The sequence below is a fragment of the Columba livia genome, chromosome Z (assembly GCF_036013475.1).
Source record: "Columba livia isolate bColLiv1 breed racing homer chromosome Z, bColLiv1.pat.W.v2, whole genome shotgun sequence".
NCBI classification, from domain to species: domain Eukaryota; kingdom Metazoa; phylum Chordata; class Aves; order Columbiformes; family Columbidae; genus Columba; species Columba livia.
In genome coordinates, this window is record NC_088642.1 from 11,093,874 (window position 1) to 11,113,091 (window position 19,218).

General features: G+C 47.3%; 1 protein-coding gene across 1 annotated transcript; it reads left to right on the top strand.

The window, feature by feature from the left end:
• The first annotated feature begins 14,177 nt into the window (after positions 1-14,177).
• LOC102083742 (avidin) lies at positions 14,178-16,052 on the top strand. The gene is made up of 4 exons (XM_021295376.2): positions 14,178-14,352; positions 14,482-14,692; positions 15,462-15,594; positions 15,872-16,052. The coding sequence occupies exons 1-4, from the start codon at positions 14,260-14,262 to the stop codon at positions 15,993-15,995; spliced, it is 561 nt and encodes a 186-aa protein (XP_021151051.2). The 5' UTR covers positions 14,178-14,259; the 3' UTR covers positions 15,996-16,052.
• The last annotated feature ends 3,166 nt before the right edge of the window (positions 16,053-19,218 follow it).

Here is a 19,218-nt window from a genome sequence, read left to right on the forward strand (position 1 = left end):
GACCTAAAACTGAGAGGATTTACATATCTTTAGGTTAGCAGTTGCTGACAGGATTCATTCTTTTAAGTGGAAATTACTACAAAGGTAAGACAATATCTTTCAATATTCTCCTTGCCACCCTGGGATGTGATCCTGAAAATTGTTGTGGATGGCAGAGGTGGCTTGGTCCACAAACACACTTGCTGCCAAGTCATTATTAAAATTCTGGGGAGTCATTCCCCTGCATGTCAGCAAAGCCTGTTGCGATCTTCCCCAGTAATTGCTGAGGTGTTCCTCTGGCCTCTGTATGCATTCCTGTACTTTAGTTCAATTTACTCTTCAGTCCTCACAAGCCCTCATTTATCAGATTTTGGCAACCAACAGAATCACAGAATCAAAAAGTGTTTGGGGTTAGAAGTGACCTCTGGAGATCATCTAGTCCAACCCACCTGCTAAAGCAGGTTCACTGGAGAAGATCACACAGGATCACATACAAGCAGGTATTGAATGTCTCCAGAGAAGGAGACTCCACAACCTCTCTGGGCAGCCTGTTCCAGGGCTCTGGCACCCTCAAAATAAAGAAGTGTCTCCTCATATTCAGATGGAACCTCCCATGTTTCAGTCTGTGACTGCTGCCCTTATCCTGTCATTGGGAACCTCTAAAAAGAATCTGGTCCCATCTTCTTGGCATCCACTCTTGAGATGTTTATAGGCAAAACTAAGGTCCCCTCTCAATTTTCTCTTCTCCAGGATAAACAGACCCAGCTCTCTCAGTCTCTCCTCACAAGAAGGATGTTTCAGACCCCTCAGCATATTCGTAGCTCTCTGCTGGCCTTCCTTTTCCTTCTAAAACTGGGGAGCCCAGAACTGCGCACAGAACTTCAGATGTATCCTCACCAAGGCAGAGTAGAGGAAGAGGACAACCTCCCTTGACCTGCTGGTCACATTCTTCCTAATGCACCCCAGTATACCATTTGGCCTTCTTGGCCCAAAGGGCACATTGCTGGCTAGTGATCAATTTGTTGTCCACCAGGACTCCCAGGTCCTTCTCTGCAATGCTGCTTTCCAGCAGGTCATCCCTTAATGTGTACTGGTACATGGGGTTCTAGTTATTACCACTTAAAAGGATGAATCACGTCCACAATTGCTAACCTAAAGATATGTAAATCCTTTCAGCTTTAGGTCAGCCTAGTCCGCTGACAAAGATAAGAGTGAATTATGAGACACCCAATCAGAAACTGCAGAGACTACTGACCTTGCAGCTCTAGACATTCAGAAACTTGCACAATTAGTTTGGTCTAATTTTAACACAAATCTCAAGAGTGTTGGATAAAGTGTCCTTTAGCTGAACATTGCTCATTATAAGCTAAAATAATGATTCTGTAACCAATATGAAAATGTGTAACCAGTTGGCTGTCAGGGTGTGAATGTATCTCTTTAAATATGTATTGCAGTTACATAAGTCTTTGCCTGTTACATAGCGTAATAAGTTCGCAGACTGGTAAATCAGAAGGCTCCATGGACCCAAAATGTACATTTTATGCTGATCCAGAAGACCATGCAGATAGCTAATAATTCCAGCTGCTGGGTATGCATACATTTCATGGAAAATTCAAATAAAGGGGTACTTACATTAGGAATAGCCCTTCCTGTTAATATGTCTTGGGACATCTTTTGAGAAAACACTTAATTTGAATGTGGAGCAATCTAAAATAATCATGACTGAGTTATAGGAGATTTGGAAATATGCTACAGTCTTGCATGAGGTACAGAAAAGCAATACCTCTTACAGATTTCAAGAGGTTTGGATATTATTGGTGTCCAGAATTCCTGATTTGCGAACAGGATTAAGAACCTGATTGTAATTATTACATAACCGATTGTTATATATGTATGTTTGTATGTTCTGTTGCAAGGTGTGGGGAAGTGTAGTGTTGCAGTCACTGGAAGAGTTCAGAGAAGGTGGGACTTACTTGATTTGTAGGTGTATACAAGGAAGTCCCAAGAGTGAACTGCAATCATTGCCACTTCAAAGAATGAATCCTGTTTACGTCAGTCTGATTTTCTAAGAAAGATAAGAGTGACTTGGAAGTATAATTAGGTAACCAATATGAAAATGTGCAACCTATTCGCACTTTAGAGTGTGAATGTCGGGATACGATTTTGTATACAATAGCTGTTACTTTTCTTTCTGGAGTGCTGGCTTTATGCCTGCATCCAGACTTGTGCAACTCTGTAATAAACAATATCTCATTTCTGTATGCTACAATTTGACTCAATTATGCACCAAGTGACAGAACTCTGGTTTTAGGACAACAGTTGTGGCACCCCAGATGAGACATCAATAAGAGCCTTGCCTGGTTTGCTTGCTTCAAACAGCAGAGAGTGGTACTGACTGGACTCCAGCACACACTAACCCCATTGATTGGGGAACTCCTTGGCTGGGTGATAAGTGCCTCAAAGGTGCAATGCTGCAATCAGGATATTGTCTTTAGAAAGTGTAATTGTGTAATTGGCTTGTATATTGGAACTTGGTATTTGGATTGCATATTTGAACTTCTTTGCATGTTTGAACTCCGTATTTGCAATAAATCTCCATGTAAGTCAGCTCCACTGAGGACTGTGGTAAGATATACGTGATACACGTAGACATGATGAGTAAACAAAATCCAGCTGAGTGTACCCAAGCTTGGATTAAGAAAACTTCGTATTTGTTTGCATGTTTGAACTTGGTACCCAAAGAAATTAGTCAAGGGAGATAATTATAAAGTGGGAACCATGAAATCAAATGGCATTCTGTTGTATCTGAATCTCAGTATTCAGCTTTCAGTGGGGAGGTGCACACCTTCACTTGTTTCCAGTAACCCTTTTATAGGGGGCTCATGGGTTATTCATGTGTTTTCTAGGTCTTGCTTATTATGCAACTTTCACATGGTCATCTGTGATAAACAACGCATGTCCTTGGAAGACTGTTTATTGAGCCCAGTTGAAGCAAAATAAGGTCCACTACTACAGTAAGTTTGCACAGGTTTCCTTGCAAGCTACGATGTTATCACAAGCAAACCATTTCCTTGCAAGTTGCCATGTCATCCTAATTTCATCTTGTTTCAGCAGGCGAGCGCACACAGGCAAGCTTTGAGACAATTATTTGATATTTCAGTCTCTCACACCAACCTGCGGCTTGAAGATTGCTGTCACAGACTGCTGCCTTCATGGTCTATATGGTGGTGTGTCGAGGTCTGCTTGTGCGGTGACAATAAAACCATGGCAGATGTATTGTTAATGCCCTCTCCTCCCCCTTGCAACTTCAGCCTCTCCCTCTTCCCCCTTCCCACTAAGGACAGGCGACCGCGAGGGAAAGAAGAGAGTTTGAAAAATTAAAAATGTTTTACTAATAGTACTAATAAAAACAGAGAAAAATAGTACAAAATATACAAAACCAATCTTGAAAGTCCCGGGAACTGCTCCAGCGATGAAGAGCTGATACCTGAAGTCCTGGACTGGACTCTGCAGCCAACCGGAACTGGATTCAGCCTGTCACTAGGCCTCAGTTCACAGGAACGACTCACAAGATCCTCTCCTAATGTCAGCAATAAGGGAAAAAGGAAGGGATCCTCATGATCTTCCACTTTTATATGAAGTATGACGTGAATGGGATGGAATACATCAGTTGGTCAGTTTTTTGGTCACCTGTTTCTTGTTGCCCCTCTTGCGAGCAATAACCTCGCATTCCATTGCTATGTCTACCAAGACATGTATCTGACTTTCCAGGAAAATGCAGCTAATATGAAGGCCTTAGCTGACAGGCAAATTCACTAGAAGAGAAAGTTGTTTTTAACAAAACCAGGACATTCCACCACTTATAACATGCCATTCATGGTATACTTAGACCTTATCAATACAAAATAATTAATACAATCTATCAATACAATCTAATTCATCACTACTACTATATATATATACATATGTATACATATGTACCTATATACACAGGTGTAATTTATCATTAGTGTAGTTTTTAACAAAACGTTGTACATTTCTATTTTTCCAGAGGCCGGTGCATGATATGGAATGTGATATACCCACTCAATACAATACTCTTAGTCCGTGGACCATCCTTTGGGAAGTTTCATTAAGTTCATTTATCACAACAGTCTCCCAGGGCAGAAAAAATGGTACATCTAGTGTGTCTCATGATCATCGTTTGTGGGTTAAAGACATCAACTTCGAAGAAGTTGTCAGGCGCCACTCGAAGAAGCTAGCTGTGGTTTCCTCATCACTGTCTTGATCTGAAAGACACTTATTAAACACTGTTAGTGTGGCAATTCACATAATGCAGTTCAGTACTGAATATTTTCACCTAAACTCAAATCCCCTTGAGGTACACACCGAACTTCTCCATCCTTAAGCATCACCCACTAGGTGCTGCCAGGTCCCTGGGCAAAAACAATCCCACGAATGGGCTTGCCTTTGCCTGAGGCAGGAGTAACCCAGACTGCCTTTCCTAACATATTTTTCATGTGTACTACAGGGATTCTATCTCCTTCCACAGTACGAAGAATTTCTGATTGGGCAGGCCCGGCTCGATTGGTTGATCCCCTGGTGTTGACCAGCCAAGTGACTTTTTCTAGATGTGAATCCAAATTTTTAAAGGTTCCACCACCCAGTGCCTTTAGTGTAGTTTTTAACTAACTGTTGTACCTTTCAATTTTTCCAGAGGCTGGTGCATGATATGGAATGTGATATACCCACTCAATACCATGTTCTTTGCCCCAATTGTCTATAATACTGTTTTTTAAATGAGTACCATTGTCTGATTCAATTCTTTCTGACATGCCATGTCACCAAAGGACTTGCTTTTCAAAGCCCAAGATAGTATTTCGGGCTAGTAGCATGAGGTATGGCATATGTTTCCAACCATCTGGTGGTTGCTTCTACCATTGTAAGTACATAGCGCTTACCTTGACGTGTTTGTGGAAGTATAATGTAATCAATCTGCCAAGCCTCTCCATACTTATACTTTAACCATCGCCCCTCCTACCATACAGGCTTTCACTGTTTAGCTTGTTTGATTTCGCTGCAAGTTTCACATTCATGAATAACCTGTGAAATAGTGTCCATAGTTAAGTCCACCCCTCGGTCACAAGCCCATTTATATGTTGCATGAAGCATCATGGGCCCACCGAGCCAAGAAAAGTTCACCTCTATGTTGCCAGTCCAAGTCCACTTCAGCTACCTTGATCTTAGCAGCTTGATCTGCTTGTTGGTTGTTTCAATGTTCCTCGGTGGCTCGACTTTTAGGAACATGACAAACTTTTACAGGCAGGCTCTCTAGCCAAGCAGCAATATCTTGCCACAGTGTGGCAGCCCAAATGAGTTTACCTCTGCGCTGCCAGTTGTTTTTCTTCCATTGCTGTAGCCACCCCCACAAGGCATTTGCTACCATCCGTGGGTCAGTATAGAGATAAAGTACTGGCTACTTTTCTCGTTCAGCAATGTCCAAAGCCAGCTGGATGGCTTTTACTTCTGCAAATTGGCTAGATTCACCTTGTCCTTCAGTGGCTTCTGTAACTTGTCATGTGGGACTCCACACAGCAGCTTTCCACCTTCGATGTTTTCCTACAAGACAGCAGGATCCATCTGTGAACAGTGCATACTGCTTATCAGTCTCTGAAAGAGTATTATACGGTGGTGCCTCTTCAACACGTGTTACTTCCTCCTCATCTGGAGACATCCCAAAGTCTTTGCTTTCTGGCCAGTCTGTAATCAGTTCTAAGATCCCTGGGTGGCTGGGACTTCCAATTTGAGCTTGTTGCATGATCAATGCAATCTGTTTACTCCATGTAACATCGGTTGCATGATGTGTAGAGGGAGCTGTCCCTTTGAACATCCAGCTCAGCACCAGCAGTTGAGGTGCTAGGAGAAGCTGTGCTTCAGTACCAATCCCTTCTGAAGCAGCTCAGATTCCTTCATATGCTGCTAGTTTCACTTTTTCAGTTGGAGTATAGTTGGCCTCAGATCCTTTGTATCCTCAACTCCGAAAACTGGAGGGTTGACCTCACATTTCTCCTGGTGCTTTCTGCCAGAGACTCCAGGTAGGACCATTATCTCCGGCTGCAGTGTAGAGCACATTTTTAACATCTAGTCTAGTCCAAACTGGTCCAAGGGCCACCACATGAGTTATCTCCTGCTTAATTTGTTCAAAGGCTTGTCATTGTTCAGGGCCCCACTCAAACTGGTTATTTTTATGCGTTCACAATCTGGGTGTAGTCAGGAATATGCATTCTCCAAAAACCTACCATGCCCAAGAAAGTCTGTGTCTGCTTTTTATTAGTAGGTGGAGACATAGCCACAATTTTGTTGATCACATCCATTGGGATCTGACGACGACCATCTTGTCATTTTATTCCTAAAAACTGAATCTCTCGTGCAGGTCTCTTGACCTTGCTTCATTTTATGGCAAAACCAGCATCCAAAAGAATCTGAATAATTTTCTCACCTTTCTTGAAGACTTCTTTCGCTGTGTCATCCCATACGATGATGTCATCAATATATTGCAAGTGTTCTGGAGCTCTGCCTTGTTCCAGCATAGTCTGGATGAGTTCATGGCAGATGGTAGGACTGTGTTTCCACCCCTGGGGCAAGTGATTCCACGTGTACTGGATGCCCCTCCAGGTGAAAGCAAACTGCGGTCTGCACTCTGCTGCTACAGGAATAGAGAAAAGCACATTAGCAATGTCAGTTGTAGCATACCACTTAGCTGCCTTTGACTCCAGTTCAAATTGCAGTTCTAGCATGTCAGGCACAGCAGCACTCAATGGTGGTGTAACTTCATTCAGGCCACGGTAGTCCACAGTTAGTCTCCACTCGTCACTAGACTTACACACTGGCCAAATTGGGCTGTTAAAAGGTGAGCGAGTCTTACTGATCACACCCTGGTTTTCCAGATGATGGATCAACTTCTGGATAGGAATCAAAGAGTCTCGGTTGGTGCGATATTGCTGGCGATGCACCATCATGGTAGCGATTGGCACCTGCTGATCGTCAACCATCAGCAGTCCTACAACAGAAGGGTCATCTGAAAGACCAGGCACGTCAGACATCTGTTCAATTTTCTCAGTGTCCACAGCTGCTGTACCAAATGCCCACCTATACCCTTTTGGGTCCTTAAAATACCCTCTCCTGAGGTAGTCTATGCAAAGGATGCACAGAGCATCTGGACCAGTCACAATGGGATGCTTTTGCCATTTTTTTCCAGTTAAGCTTATTTCAGCTTCTACAACAGTCAGTTCCTGGGATCCCCCAGTCACTCCAACAATATTGATGGATTGTGTTCCTTTATAGTTTGAAGGAATTATCGTGCACAGAGCACCAATGTCCACCAAAGCTTTATACTCCTGGGGGTGTGTTGGACCAGGCCATCATATTTGTACAGTATAATAAAGTCTGTTATCCCTTTCCTTCACCTTGCCAGAGGCAGGGCACCTCTAATTTCTGTTTTGCACAGTCTCTGGGTGTGAATTAAAGGTTCCTTCAAGAGCATTAGAATCTCTTCTGCCCCTTCTATAAACTAGAGGAGCCATTTTCCTAGGAGTTTTTCCTTTTATCTCACATACTCATTCTTGAAGTTCTGAGGTAGGTCTTCCATGCCACCTATTCATGTTTTCTCCCTGCTCATGTAGGAAGAACTACAGTGAACCTCTTTTTATGGATTGCTTCTGTTCTCTCTCTTGAGATTGGAAATGCCTTCTCCTAATAGCTAAAACATAGGTTCATACAGGTCGTGAACGGTACGTTGTCTTCTCTGAGTTCTTTGATTTCTTGCAACAGCTTTTCAAACCGATCATCAGATTTCTCACACAGTTTCTCCACAGCAGAGACACAAGCCCATAGAGAACGAACAAGGCTGTCCTCAAATTCCCAAAGCTGTTCAATTGTGACAGAAATGGTTTGTACTCCTGGTGTCCAGACCATTGATGCCAATGACTTAGCATATGCAGGTGGTGCACTTTGTACAAATCTGCACCACAGGGGTTGTGTACAATTGATTCTGCCTGGTTCTGTCCCCTGTTGGTTGTTTGGTCCAAAATAGATGATCTCTCACACAGCTAATTCTCTCAGAAACTGGATACCTCTCTCCACAGTATTCCATTTCCCTAATGTGCATATGCAGTCTTCCTTGTAGGGAAGTCCTACTTTCATAGCTGTCAGGATTCAGGTCCAGAGGGTAGTGGTGTTAGGCTCTCTTGAAACGTACCTATCTATGGTGGAATCTTTTGACAGAGATGCCAGCTGCCTGGCTTTGCCACCTTCCAATTTGATTGTTTCTATCCCATCGTCCCAGCATCGGAGCAGCCAGGTTACAGTATTCTCACCTTCAGGACAACTGAAGTCTTTTCGCAGATCTCTCAGCTCAACTGGAGAAAAGGACTGAGTGGTCATCACTTCCTCTCCTCCCTGCAGTGATGATGCCCCTTGGGTTGATGTTGGCCCTGTGTCTCCTGTGCCATCAGCTGCAGCATGAGTAGTCTTTCTAGTGACTTTCCTACAACCTGTAACTGATGCTGATATGGCCTCACCACCTTTGGTTCATTTCCAGAGTCTGAATGACTGTCACTGGCATTGGCATAATCACAGTGGTTGTTATGGTTACAACAGCAACAGTGCCCAGCATGTGAGGAAGGAGGGGCTATCTTGTTAGCCTTTGAGGCTGGAGAAGTAATATCATCCACAATCGAAGCAGCGACCTTGGCAGCCAGGCATTGTGGAGGAGCTGTAGCTTGGGCCTGTGAAGCTGCATTGTCTGCAATCAGGGGGGCAGTTTTGCTTTTTTGCTGTTTTGCTTTTTCTCGAGCAGCTTGTGCTTTTTGCTAAAGCTTCCAAAGGTGCAACATAAGTCTCAAGATTAAAAAGAGACGCAAACCTCCTATTTAATCTCATTTCTCTTAACAGTAACACAAACTGACACACATTCAGCAAGTCAGAGTGACTTGCAGAAATTATTATGTCCTCAGTCTGATCTTTCAAGAATGATAAGAGTGACTTGCAAAAATTATTATGTAACCAATATGCGAAAGTGTAACCTCTTAGCTCTTTAGGGTGTGAATGTGGTCATAAGGTTTTGTGTATAATGGCAGTTAATTTTCTTTCTGGCATGCTGGCTTCATGTCCGCATCCAGACTTGTGTAATTGTGTAATTGGTTTGCATGTTGGAACTCAGTATGTATTTGGCATATTTAAACTTATTTGCATGCTTGATGTTGGTATTTGCAATAAATTTTTATGTAAGTCAGCTCCACTGAGGACTGTGGTAAGAGATACCTGGTACATGTAGGCACAATGAATAAATGAACTCCAGTTGAATGTACACAGCCTTGGATTAAGAAAACTTAGTATTTGCTTGCATGTTAGAACTTGGTACCAAAATAAATTTGTCCAGGGAGATGGCTATAAAATGGGAATTGGTCCCTCTACTGAAATGCCTCCTTGCTCCCCTTTAGGATGCATCCTTGCACAGTAGAGTAAATTTGTGAGGGGATCCTCTGATAAAAGAAAGATTGAAATGATATTATACCCAGTTGTGGCCTTTGTATAAATTGGATAATGAGGAAAAAAAGGCCTGAATATGGGATTCTAAGTTACAGGACTTCACTGCAATTACTGTTCTTTTCAGAAGTTTGGAAAAGTGGGATGAAGTACTGTATGTTAATTTGTTCTTATTGTTACACTATAACTTCGAGATCAGAAAATAATGTAAGTCATTAAACTGTGATTCACATGGAATTTATGCACTAGCTGTAGATTTTAAAAATAAAACTAAATCATGGAATCATAGAATAGTTTGGCTTGGAAAGGACTTTCAAAGCTCATCTAGTCCAACCCCCCTGCAATAAGCTCTTCTGGTGATGTCCCTAAAGATCTCTTGACCTTCCTGTGGTTTCCACAGAGCTCCCCTGCCCTCCCTATCATGTCCTGACTTGTCCCCCGCCCTTCCTTTGCTGTTCACAATGTTCCCTGCCCACCCACTCGTGTCTCCAGTGCTCCTGTGTCTTCCCATGTGGCGTCCTTGGTGCTCTTCTGCTGGCTCCTGTGATGTCCCTGAAAACTGCCTGCCTTCCCTTGTGGTACCCCTGATGTTCCTCCATCATTGACCCCAGAGCTCCTTGGTTGGTGCCACCTCCCAGCCCCAGGGCACACAGGATGTTCTGGGGGTTGAAGCCCACTACTCTCTGCCCATGTCTATGTGAGACCCCAGTGCTCTTACCCCTGCTGCCTTACTTCTCCATCACCGCTGTCCCCAGAGGACAGGGACAGCCTGGGTCTACTGTCCCCTGTGCTGGGCCACATCTCAGCACTGACCTGCAGCACTGACCACATCCACCTCCACCTCCTGCCCCATCCCTGCAGCCTCCATCAGCATCTTCACAAAGCCAGTGCTTCATGGACGAGTTGGGGGAGGAGGCTTTGAAAACCGTGTGGCTCCAGCAGTCAGATGTGGACAACAAGGACATCTGGAAATCCACCATGTGAGCCTCCTGTCCCTGCCACATGCAGGTCCCCTGTGCATCTGCAGGGTCGGGGCTCTCCCACGCTGTGGTGCTGAGTGTTCAGCAGAGCTGTTGCCAGTGTGAAGGTGACTGAGGACGGGGTACTCGTGCCTGGCCCCCAAAGGGTCCTGCCATGATGCAAACACTTCTGGGGGGTTGAATTGGATTGGGTGGGTGTTTGGCACCGGGAGGTTGCATTTGCCATCTGCAAGTATGCATTTCCAACCTTTACATCTCCTCCATCTGTGTCCCCACAGGGTCAGCAGCAGCAACTTCCCCCACAGTCACAGGAGGTGGGTGGCATCACAGCTAGGTTGACAGAAACTTTGCTGCAAACAACCACTGAGATCCTTTCATGTCAACGCCCAGTGCCCATGTTCCCCAGTCTCCCCACAGCATCCCATGGCCTCTCCTGTCACTGTCCCCAGGGCCCAGTGTGTGTCCCCTGCTGTGACCCCCCATGGCCCAGGATCCTCCATTGCAAACCCCACCACCCCACTGTGTTCTCTCAGGACCCTCACCTTACCTGAGGAGCAGGACCCCACTCAGTCTGGCATGTGGACTGGTGGCCCATCTCACACTGTGGTGGCCCTTGCCAAGAAGTCCGGCATGGGCATCCACTGCCCAGCTGCAGCCCCCTCCACTACAAAGAGAGGCTGAGTGGACATGGGGCGGCAGAACATGCAGGCCTCAGGCACTGGTTTAGGTTCTCCTGTCTGGAGGTTCAGGCTCTGAGCCTCTCTGCCCGCTTGAGCTCCACGAGCCTCCACCACCGCCTTTGTGGGCCGGTGCTTTGTCGACTGCTGTGGGATGGAGACATTGGAGACCACGTGGCTTCTGCGGGAAGAAGTCCCATCTTGCAGGGACACCTGGAAAGCCACCAGGTGAGCCCTGAACCTGCCCTCCCATCACATAGTACTGCATCTCCTCCTGATGACAGGGCTTCCCCACAGGGTCGGCACCGCCATCTTCACCTGCATCAAATGATGGCAATGGGGACCAGATCTGCCTGCACCCTGCTGTCCCGCCTGCATCCTGAAGGCTCTCTGTTGCACCAGTCTCAGGCTGGGCTCCCAGCTACTCTCAGCATCCTGGCTGGGAAACACACCCTCACCTTGCCTGCCTTCTTCCCAGTGCCTCTCAGTGCCTCTGAGCAGCCTGCTGGCAGGGTCCACCTTCCAAAAGTCGGTATTCCCTGCATAGGAGTCTATTAAACACATCTCTGCCTGGCAGAGAGACATAGCCCATGTGACCCTGGGGTGCAAGAAGCCACTCTGGAGCAGGGAGAAGTTAAGGGACGTGTTTTGGGGGTTCTAGGAGGGATGAGGCTAGAGGACAAGGAGAGGACAGCAGCTGGGTGTTTCCACTTCCTGACCATGGCTTCAGGTCTCAGCAGGTATCTTCTTGCCTGTGCACATGTTTGGGACAGCTGCAGGGGTCCTCTGCTGTGTGGGCCCGGGCAGCATCCCTGATGTGGAGCAGAACGATGTCGCATGCCTTGGTGCCAGGGTGAAGTCTGCATGCAGCCAGATCTCTCGCCTGGCCTCATCTGGCATCTCTGCATCCTAATTTGCCTCGTCTTCCCCTTAAACTTCATTTCCAGCTACTGCTCTGGGTGCAGACCTTGGTCCTGTGTGCACAAATTGGGGAGGGCTAGGTGGCAGCCCCCACAGAGGGTACCATGGTCACAAGCTAGGAGCCTGGGGTGTTGGTGTGCTCAAAAATCCATGCTGGATACTGGAAGGACCAGGGAGTGGACTTACATACTGGGCAAACTGGGTGGCTAAGGCCAGATTCTGGAGGGATCCCTGCTGTACCTGTGTACATATGCATGTATTTCCCACTGACTTGCTTTGATGCCATCAGCCAGAGGATGGAACAGTATAAGGCTCATTCCAGATGAAACTGATGACCTGCAGGAGCCCAGGCCTCCTGTGAGGTGCTGCAGAAGCCTTGTCACGCATAGAATTTTTGCATGGCTTTGATTTAGCAGCAATTTAGGATTTATTAACACTTTGTGGTAGATTACAAGGATAGGTTGTATAATTACCAGTAGTGCTTAACCATCAGCCAGTTTACCAGAGTGGTATAAGTGAAATTTGTTACAATTAATCAAAAATAGCCACAAGATTCATGCTAAACCTACAGCAGGTTTTCTTAACTAAAAAACACGCACACTCACAAAAAAGGTAAACTGAAACAGACACATACAAGCAGACACATAGACAGAAAAAGCAGTTCTAAAATCAAATTACACACACACATGTTAACCTATGATTAACATTTCCCTTTCATGGGTATTATAAATTACTCACTTTTCTGTGTTGACATTCATCAGGGGACAATCCTTGGCTGCTAAAAAATACGGCCTTTGATGTTTACAAAATGATCAGCAGATGATAATTGAATCTACATGAAATTCTGAATAGATGATCATTGAGTCTTCAAGAAATGGGCCCTGAGAGACATCTCAGTCAGGGAAAGACACTGGGCCACATCCCGCTGAGACCCAGAACCCCCCATGGCTTTAGGACCGTTATTTACAGGATGGCAAGATGATTGACATCAGTCAGTATTTTTCAATTGCAGCCACATTTTGCACCACACAGCCCTGACATTTCCCATATTGGGCAACGATCCCATTGGTAAGAGTCTGAAATGCAACCAGATGGCATCTGATTGTCCCATCTCACTCTCTGATCATGACAAGAACAATGTTGGCTTGCCTTGTGATCACCAAGTGAGGAGCGCTTAATTGTCTCAACTCACTCCACCCTTTGATCAAGACAAGGACACTGGTCCCCTAGGTAGGACAATAATGTTGTCCTGTGTAGTGATCACCAGGTGAGGAAGGCCAGTTCATTTCTACTCACTGCCCTTGTGATCAAAGCAACAACACTTGTAATCATGGTGACAACACAAGGTGATCTTGTCTTGAGATTGCCAGGTGGCCCGGGGCTGGTCTGTGACACCATATTCCACGCCATTACTAAAGTCAATCCATTGCTCCACAGCGAGGTGGTATGGTCACCTCTTGCCTCTGTGTCTGTAAAGAGATAGTGGCATATTCTAGTTGTAATTTGAGGGAAATTTTTCACATTTGATTAGCATACATACATATGTGTGTAAAAGAAAGAGATGTATTTTATTCTGTCACAAGTGGCTCAACAGTGCTATATACATGGAGAGGTTTTGTAATTTGTTTAGCCATTGTTCGGGAAGTTTCTATTCCCTAGGTTTCCTGCAACAGAGGTGCTTGGCAGGATCTTTTGATTTTCATCAGGAACATTTGTCGTCTAGGCAGGACCTTAATGCTGGCTTGTGTAGTGATCACCAGGTGAGGAGGGCTGGTTCATTTCTACTCGCTACCCTTGTGATGAAAGCAAGAACACTTGTAACCAAAGCAAGAACACGACATTGGCTTGTCTTGAGGTCACCAGCTAGTGTGGTGGATGCACTCACCACCATCTCCCCACCAGCCAAACCAGCAGCAGTTTGGTACAGACTGCAAAGGATGTAAAGGCCTGAGCTGCCTTCAGGCCAAGGGCTCCTGTTAGGAAACCCAAAAGGAAGAGGAACAGCACACTGAACACTGATAAGCTGTGGGAACTGCCAGTTTGAAAACACCCGGATTGCACAATGTCTTAGCTGGAGGTACCACCTGCAGCTCTGGCAGCAATAAAAAGGCAAGGGAGCAGACACATCAGCAGAGTTGTATGAGGAGCACATCCTTATGTACTCCAGCTGCCTGGGCGCTGCAGAGATGGTGCAAGTGACTCCCTTCCTCCTGGTGCTCAGCCTGGCTCCTGTCTTCTCTGCACGAGAGGTAAGGCAGGGCTGGGATGCATGGTGCAGGGTGGGCAGGGGGCTGTGACTCCTGGGAGTGCCTGCTCCTGTTGCCCTGTCCGTGGCCGGGCCATGCTGTGGCACCAGTATTGGGTCCCCTCTGTTCCAGTGTGTGCTGACTGGTGAGTGGGTCAATGACCTGGGCTCCAACATGACCATCGGGCCTGTGAATACAGAAGGCAAATTTGATGGCTCCTACCTCACGGCTGTGAAAAAAGCCCCAGGCAAGATCCATATTTCGCCACTGGCAGGGTACCAGCATGCAACGAACATATGGAGGCAGCCAACGTTTGGCTTCACCGTCAACTGGAACTTTACAGGTGCTTCTCCTTCCCCAGCCTCCCTGCAGTATCCACAGAGCTCCCTTACACTCCCTGTTATGTTCCCAAATGGTCCCTTGCCTTCCCTGTAACATTGCCAATGGTCTTTTGTATTCCCTGTGATGTCTGCCATGGTCCCATGCCCTACTTGTAGTGTCCCCAGAGCTCCCCTGCCCTCTCTGCAATGTCTCCACCATTCCTCTGCCCTCCCTATGATGTTCCAAATCTTCCCCTGCCCTTTTTGTGGTGTCCCCAGAACGCCACTGCCCTTCCTGTGATATCCCCAGAGCTCCTCTGCCCTTCCTGTGGTGCTTTGAGAGCTCTCCTACCTTTCTTCTGGTGTCTCCAAAGATCCCATGACCTTCCTGTGGTTTCCCCAGAGCTCCCCTGCCCTCCCTATCATGTCTTCACTTGTCCTCTGTCCTTCCTGTGCTGTTCCAAATGTTCTCTGGCCCATCCACTGATGTGTCCACTGCTCTCCAGCCCTCTCATGTAGTGTCCTTCACGTTAATCTGCCCTTCCCTGTGATGTCCCTGACAGTCCTCCATCTTTGACCCCGGAGCTCCTTAGCTGGTGTCACCTTCCAGTCCCAGGGCACATAGGATGTGCTGGAGGCTGCAGTCTACTGCTGTCTGCCCATCTCTGTGTAGGACCCCCAGCCCTCTGACCCCTCCTTCTTGCTTTCCCAATCACTGCTATACCCAGAGGGCAGAGACAGCCTGGGTTTGCTGTCCCCTGCACTGGGACACAGCTCAGCACTTGTCTGCAGACCCTCCCATAAATTCCATCACCGTCTTCACGGGTCAATGTTTTGTCGACGATGGGGGGAAGGAGACTTTGAAGACCATGTGGCTCCTGCGGTCAGCTGCGGACAACATCAAAGATGACTGGAAAGCCACCATGTGAGCCTTCTTTCCCTGCCACATGCAGGTCCCCTGCACATCCCTAGGTTTGGGCTCTCCCACACTGTGATGCTGAGTGCTCAGTAGAGCTGCTGCCAGTGTGAGGGTGACCAAGGATGGGGTACTTGTGCATGGCCTTTCAGAGGTCCCGCAAAAGTACAAATGCTGCTGGGAAGTGGGATAGGACTGAGTGGATATTCAGAACTGGGGTGGAGCATGTAGCCCCTGCAAATGTGCATTTCCCACCCTTACATCTCCTCCCTCTGTGTCTCCACAGGGTTGGCACCAACACCTTCACCCGTCGGTACCTACAGGAGCAGGGTGGCATTGTGGGAGATTCCAAGGCTCGCAGAAGCACCTGCGATGCTCAATGCATCAGCTGCCACCCCACCTGCTTCTAATATGGAGACCCCCTCTCCTATCCCACCACCTGCTTCCAATAATAAAGTTTTCCTGCAAACAACCATCTGGCTTCTCATGTCGTGGCTCAGTGCCCATGTTCTCCTCTCCCTCCATGGCATCCCATGGGTTTTCCTGTCACTGTCCCTAGGGGACAGTGTGTGTTCCCTGCTGTGACCCCCTCATGGTCCAAGGTCCTCCATCACAACCCCCCACCACCTCACTGTGCTCTGTTAGGAATCCCGCCTTGCCCAGGGAACAGGACCCCACTCAGTCTGGCATGGGAATTAGTGGCCCATGTCCCATCAAGCTGGCCCTTGGCAGGAGGCCTGACATGGGCAGTTGCTGCCCGGCTGCAGCCCAGTCCACTACACAAGATGCTGAGAGGATGTGGGGCAGCAGTGCATGCAGAGCTCAGGCACCATGCACAGCTACCACTGCTGCCACCACCATGGGGAGCCTCTACTGCTGCCTCCTGCTTGCCCTGGCCCTGCTTGCCCGCACACCACAGCTGCTGAGAAAGTAACAGCAGTCTGGGGCCAGTGCCTGGCTGGAGGCTGCCTGCTCCTGCTATGCTGTGCCATGCTGTGATGTGCTATCCCCAGGGTGCAGTGTGAGCCGATGAGGAGCTGCACACCCTGGCTGTGCCATAGCATTCCCGGGATGCAGCATGAACAGCTGAAAGGCTGCTCGCTGTTGGTGTGCTGTTCTGTGCTGTCTGGTGCCATGCTGTGCCATGTGGTGCCACACTGTGCAATGCTTTGCTCTGCCTACTGTGCTTCGCCACAGTGTGTTTTGCCATGCTGTGCTGTGCTGTTCCATTATATTCCATGCTGTGTCATGATGTGCCCTACCATGCTGTGCTGAGCTGAGCTGTGCTGTTCCGTGCCATGCCAAGGCATGATGTGCCACTCCAGGTTCCAGTGTGCATGACCACAGGGATACCAGTTCTGGCTGTGCTGTCCTCAGAGATAGTGCTGGTCACCTACACCTGATATGGTGAGCGCCCAGCACCGCCATCAATGCCCTGCCCTCCTCTAACCTGCCAGGGGAGAGAGAGGTGTTGGTCCAGCCAGTTCCCATGCCACCAGTCCCAGTTGCCATGCAGAGGGGACATTCCAGACCCCAGACACGCGGGAGTACACATCCCAGTGTCCCCACAGGCTGCAGCAGGGATGTATTAGAAGGGGGATGGTTAGTAGGTCGGGAGAGGTTGTCCTCCCCCTCTACTCGCACTGGTGAGACCGCATCTGGAATATTGTTTCCAGTGCTGGGCTCCTCCGTTCAAGAAGGACAGGGAACTGTTTGAGAGAGTCCAGCGTAGAGCCATGAAGATGATTAAGGGAGTTGAGCATTCTTCCCTTATGAGGAAAGGCTGAGGGAGCTGGGTCTCTTTAGCTTGGAGGAGACTGAGGGGTGACCTCATTAATGTTTAGAAATATATAAAGGGTGAGTGTCAGGAGGACGGAGCCAGGCTCTTCTCAGTGACAACCAATGATAGGACAAGGGGCAATGGGTACAAACTGGAACACAGGAGGTTCCACTTAAATATGAGGAGAAACCTGTTCATGGTGAGGGTGCCAGAACACTGCAACAGGCTGCCCAGGGGGGTTGTAGAGTCTCGTCTGGAGACATTCAGACCCGCCTTGACACATTCCTGTGTAACCTCATCTGGGTGTTCCTGCTTCGGTAGAGGGATTGGACTGGATCATCTTTTGAGGTCCCTTCCAGTCCCTGACGTTCTGTGATTCTGTGCTGGCTTGGCACTGCTCAAGGCACTGGCAGAAGCTCCAGTCCCCAGTATGACCTGCAGGACCTGTGGGGGAATGATATGGGCTCCAATATGACTCTCTCAGCCCTGGATGCAGCAAGGATCTTCTCAGGCTCCTACCACACCACCATGATCTCCACCAACAAGCCAGTCCTGGTGTCGCCCCTGCAAGGACCCCAGCAGCACCCCAGTGACAAGGACCAGCCCACTTTTGGCTTCACTGTGCGGTGGTAGTTCACAGCTACGGCGGTACCCAGCACAGCTGCCAGTGATCTGTGGGTTTGTATGAGGATGTTGGGTGGGGAGGAGCAGGGTCAGGCCATGTGCTGCAGCTGATCCTGGGATGCCTTGGGGTTACAGCTCCTTGGCACCTCTATGCACCCTGGGCATGGCAGTGGAGTAGCAAATGGGTGGCAGAAGGGACAACAGCCCCCAAGAGGGATTCTTCCTAGCTAAGCATCCATCCTCGTGGTCCCTGACCTGCAGGAACCAGGGACTCCTGTGAGGTGCCGGGGAAGCCTTGTCGCACACAGAATTTTTCACAGTTTTGATTTAGCGCAATTTAGGATTTATTCACATTTTGTGGTAGATTACAAGGGTAGGTGGTATAGTTACTAATAGCACTTAATCATCAGTCAAATTACCAGAGTGATATAGTTGCAATATGTTACAATGTATCAAAAATAGGCACTTATTTGCAGATTCATAAATGGCAAAGTTCATGCTAAATTTACAGCATGTTTATTTAACTGAAAGACACATATACACACAAAAGAGGGTAAACTGAAACATAGAAACAAACAGACAGACAGGCAAAACAATTCTAAAATCAGATTACCCACACAGTCTCTCACACATACACATGTTAACCTATTATTAAAATTTCCCTTTTGTGAGTTTTATAAATTACTCATTTTCACATGCTGATATTCATCAAGAGACAATCATCAACTGAGGAAAATTAGGCCTTTGAATCTTTGTGAAATGGTCAGTTGGCTTTCATTGAATCTACACAACATTGCCAATAGGCAGTTGTTGAGTCCTTGAGAAATCGGCCCTGAGAGGCATCCCAGTCAGCAGAAGACACTGAATCACACCCTGCTGTGATGCAGGAGAGCTCCAAAGTCTTGCTTTAGGATTTATAGGGTCGCAAGATGATTAACTTTGGTCATGATAAGGACCAGGTTGTGCAGATAGCTGAGACTATTTGGAATCTAGTGACAAAAACCTGAATTAGATATTCCACCGTCCAAATGTCAAGATCCTAGGTAGGAAATTATATTCCTAAGGGCTTGGTGGATTGTGGGATCTCTTGCAGCACCCAACGACTCCCTATTGGGCATTGAGGAGAGGCAGACCCTGAACAGCAAAGCTGACTTGCAACAACTGTACGTTGGGCTACTGGAGAAAACACATTCCAGGATTTTTGGTGATTGCCTGCCCGCTGTATAACC

What these genes read in the sequence shown, in the direction of transcription:
- LOC102083742 (XM_021295376.2), top strand. Translation starts at nt 14,260, where the DNA reads ATGTACTCCAGCTGCCTGGGCGCTGCAGAGATGGTGCAAGTGACTCCC. An exon ending in CGTCAACTGGAACTTTACAG is followed by an intron (nt 14,693 to 15,461) that starts GTGCTTCTCCTT and finishes ACTTGTCTGCAG; the next exon opens with ACCCTCCCATAAATTCCATC. An exon ending in GATGACTGGAAAGCCACCAT is followed by an intron (nt 15,595 to 15,871) that starts GTGAGCCTTCTT and finishes GTGTCTCCACAG; the next exon opens with GGTTGGCACCAACACCTTCA.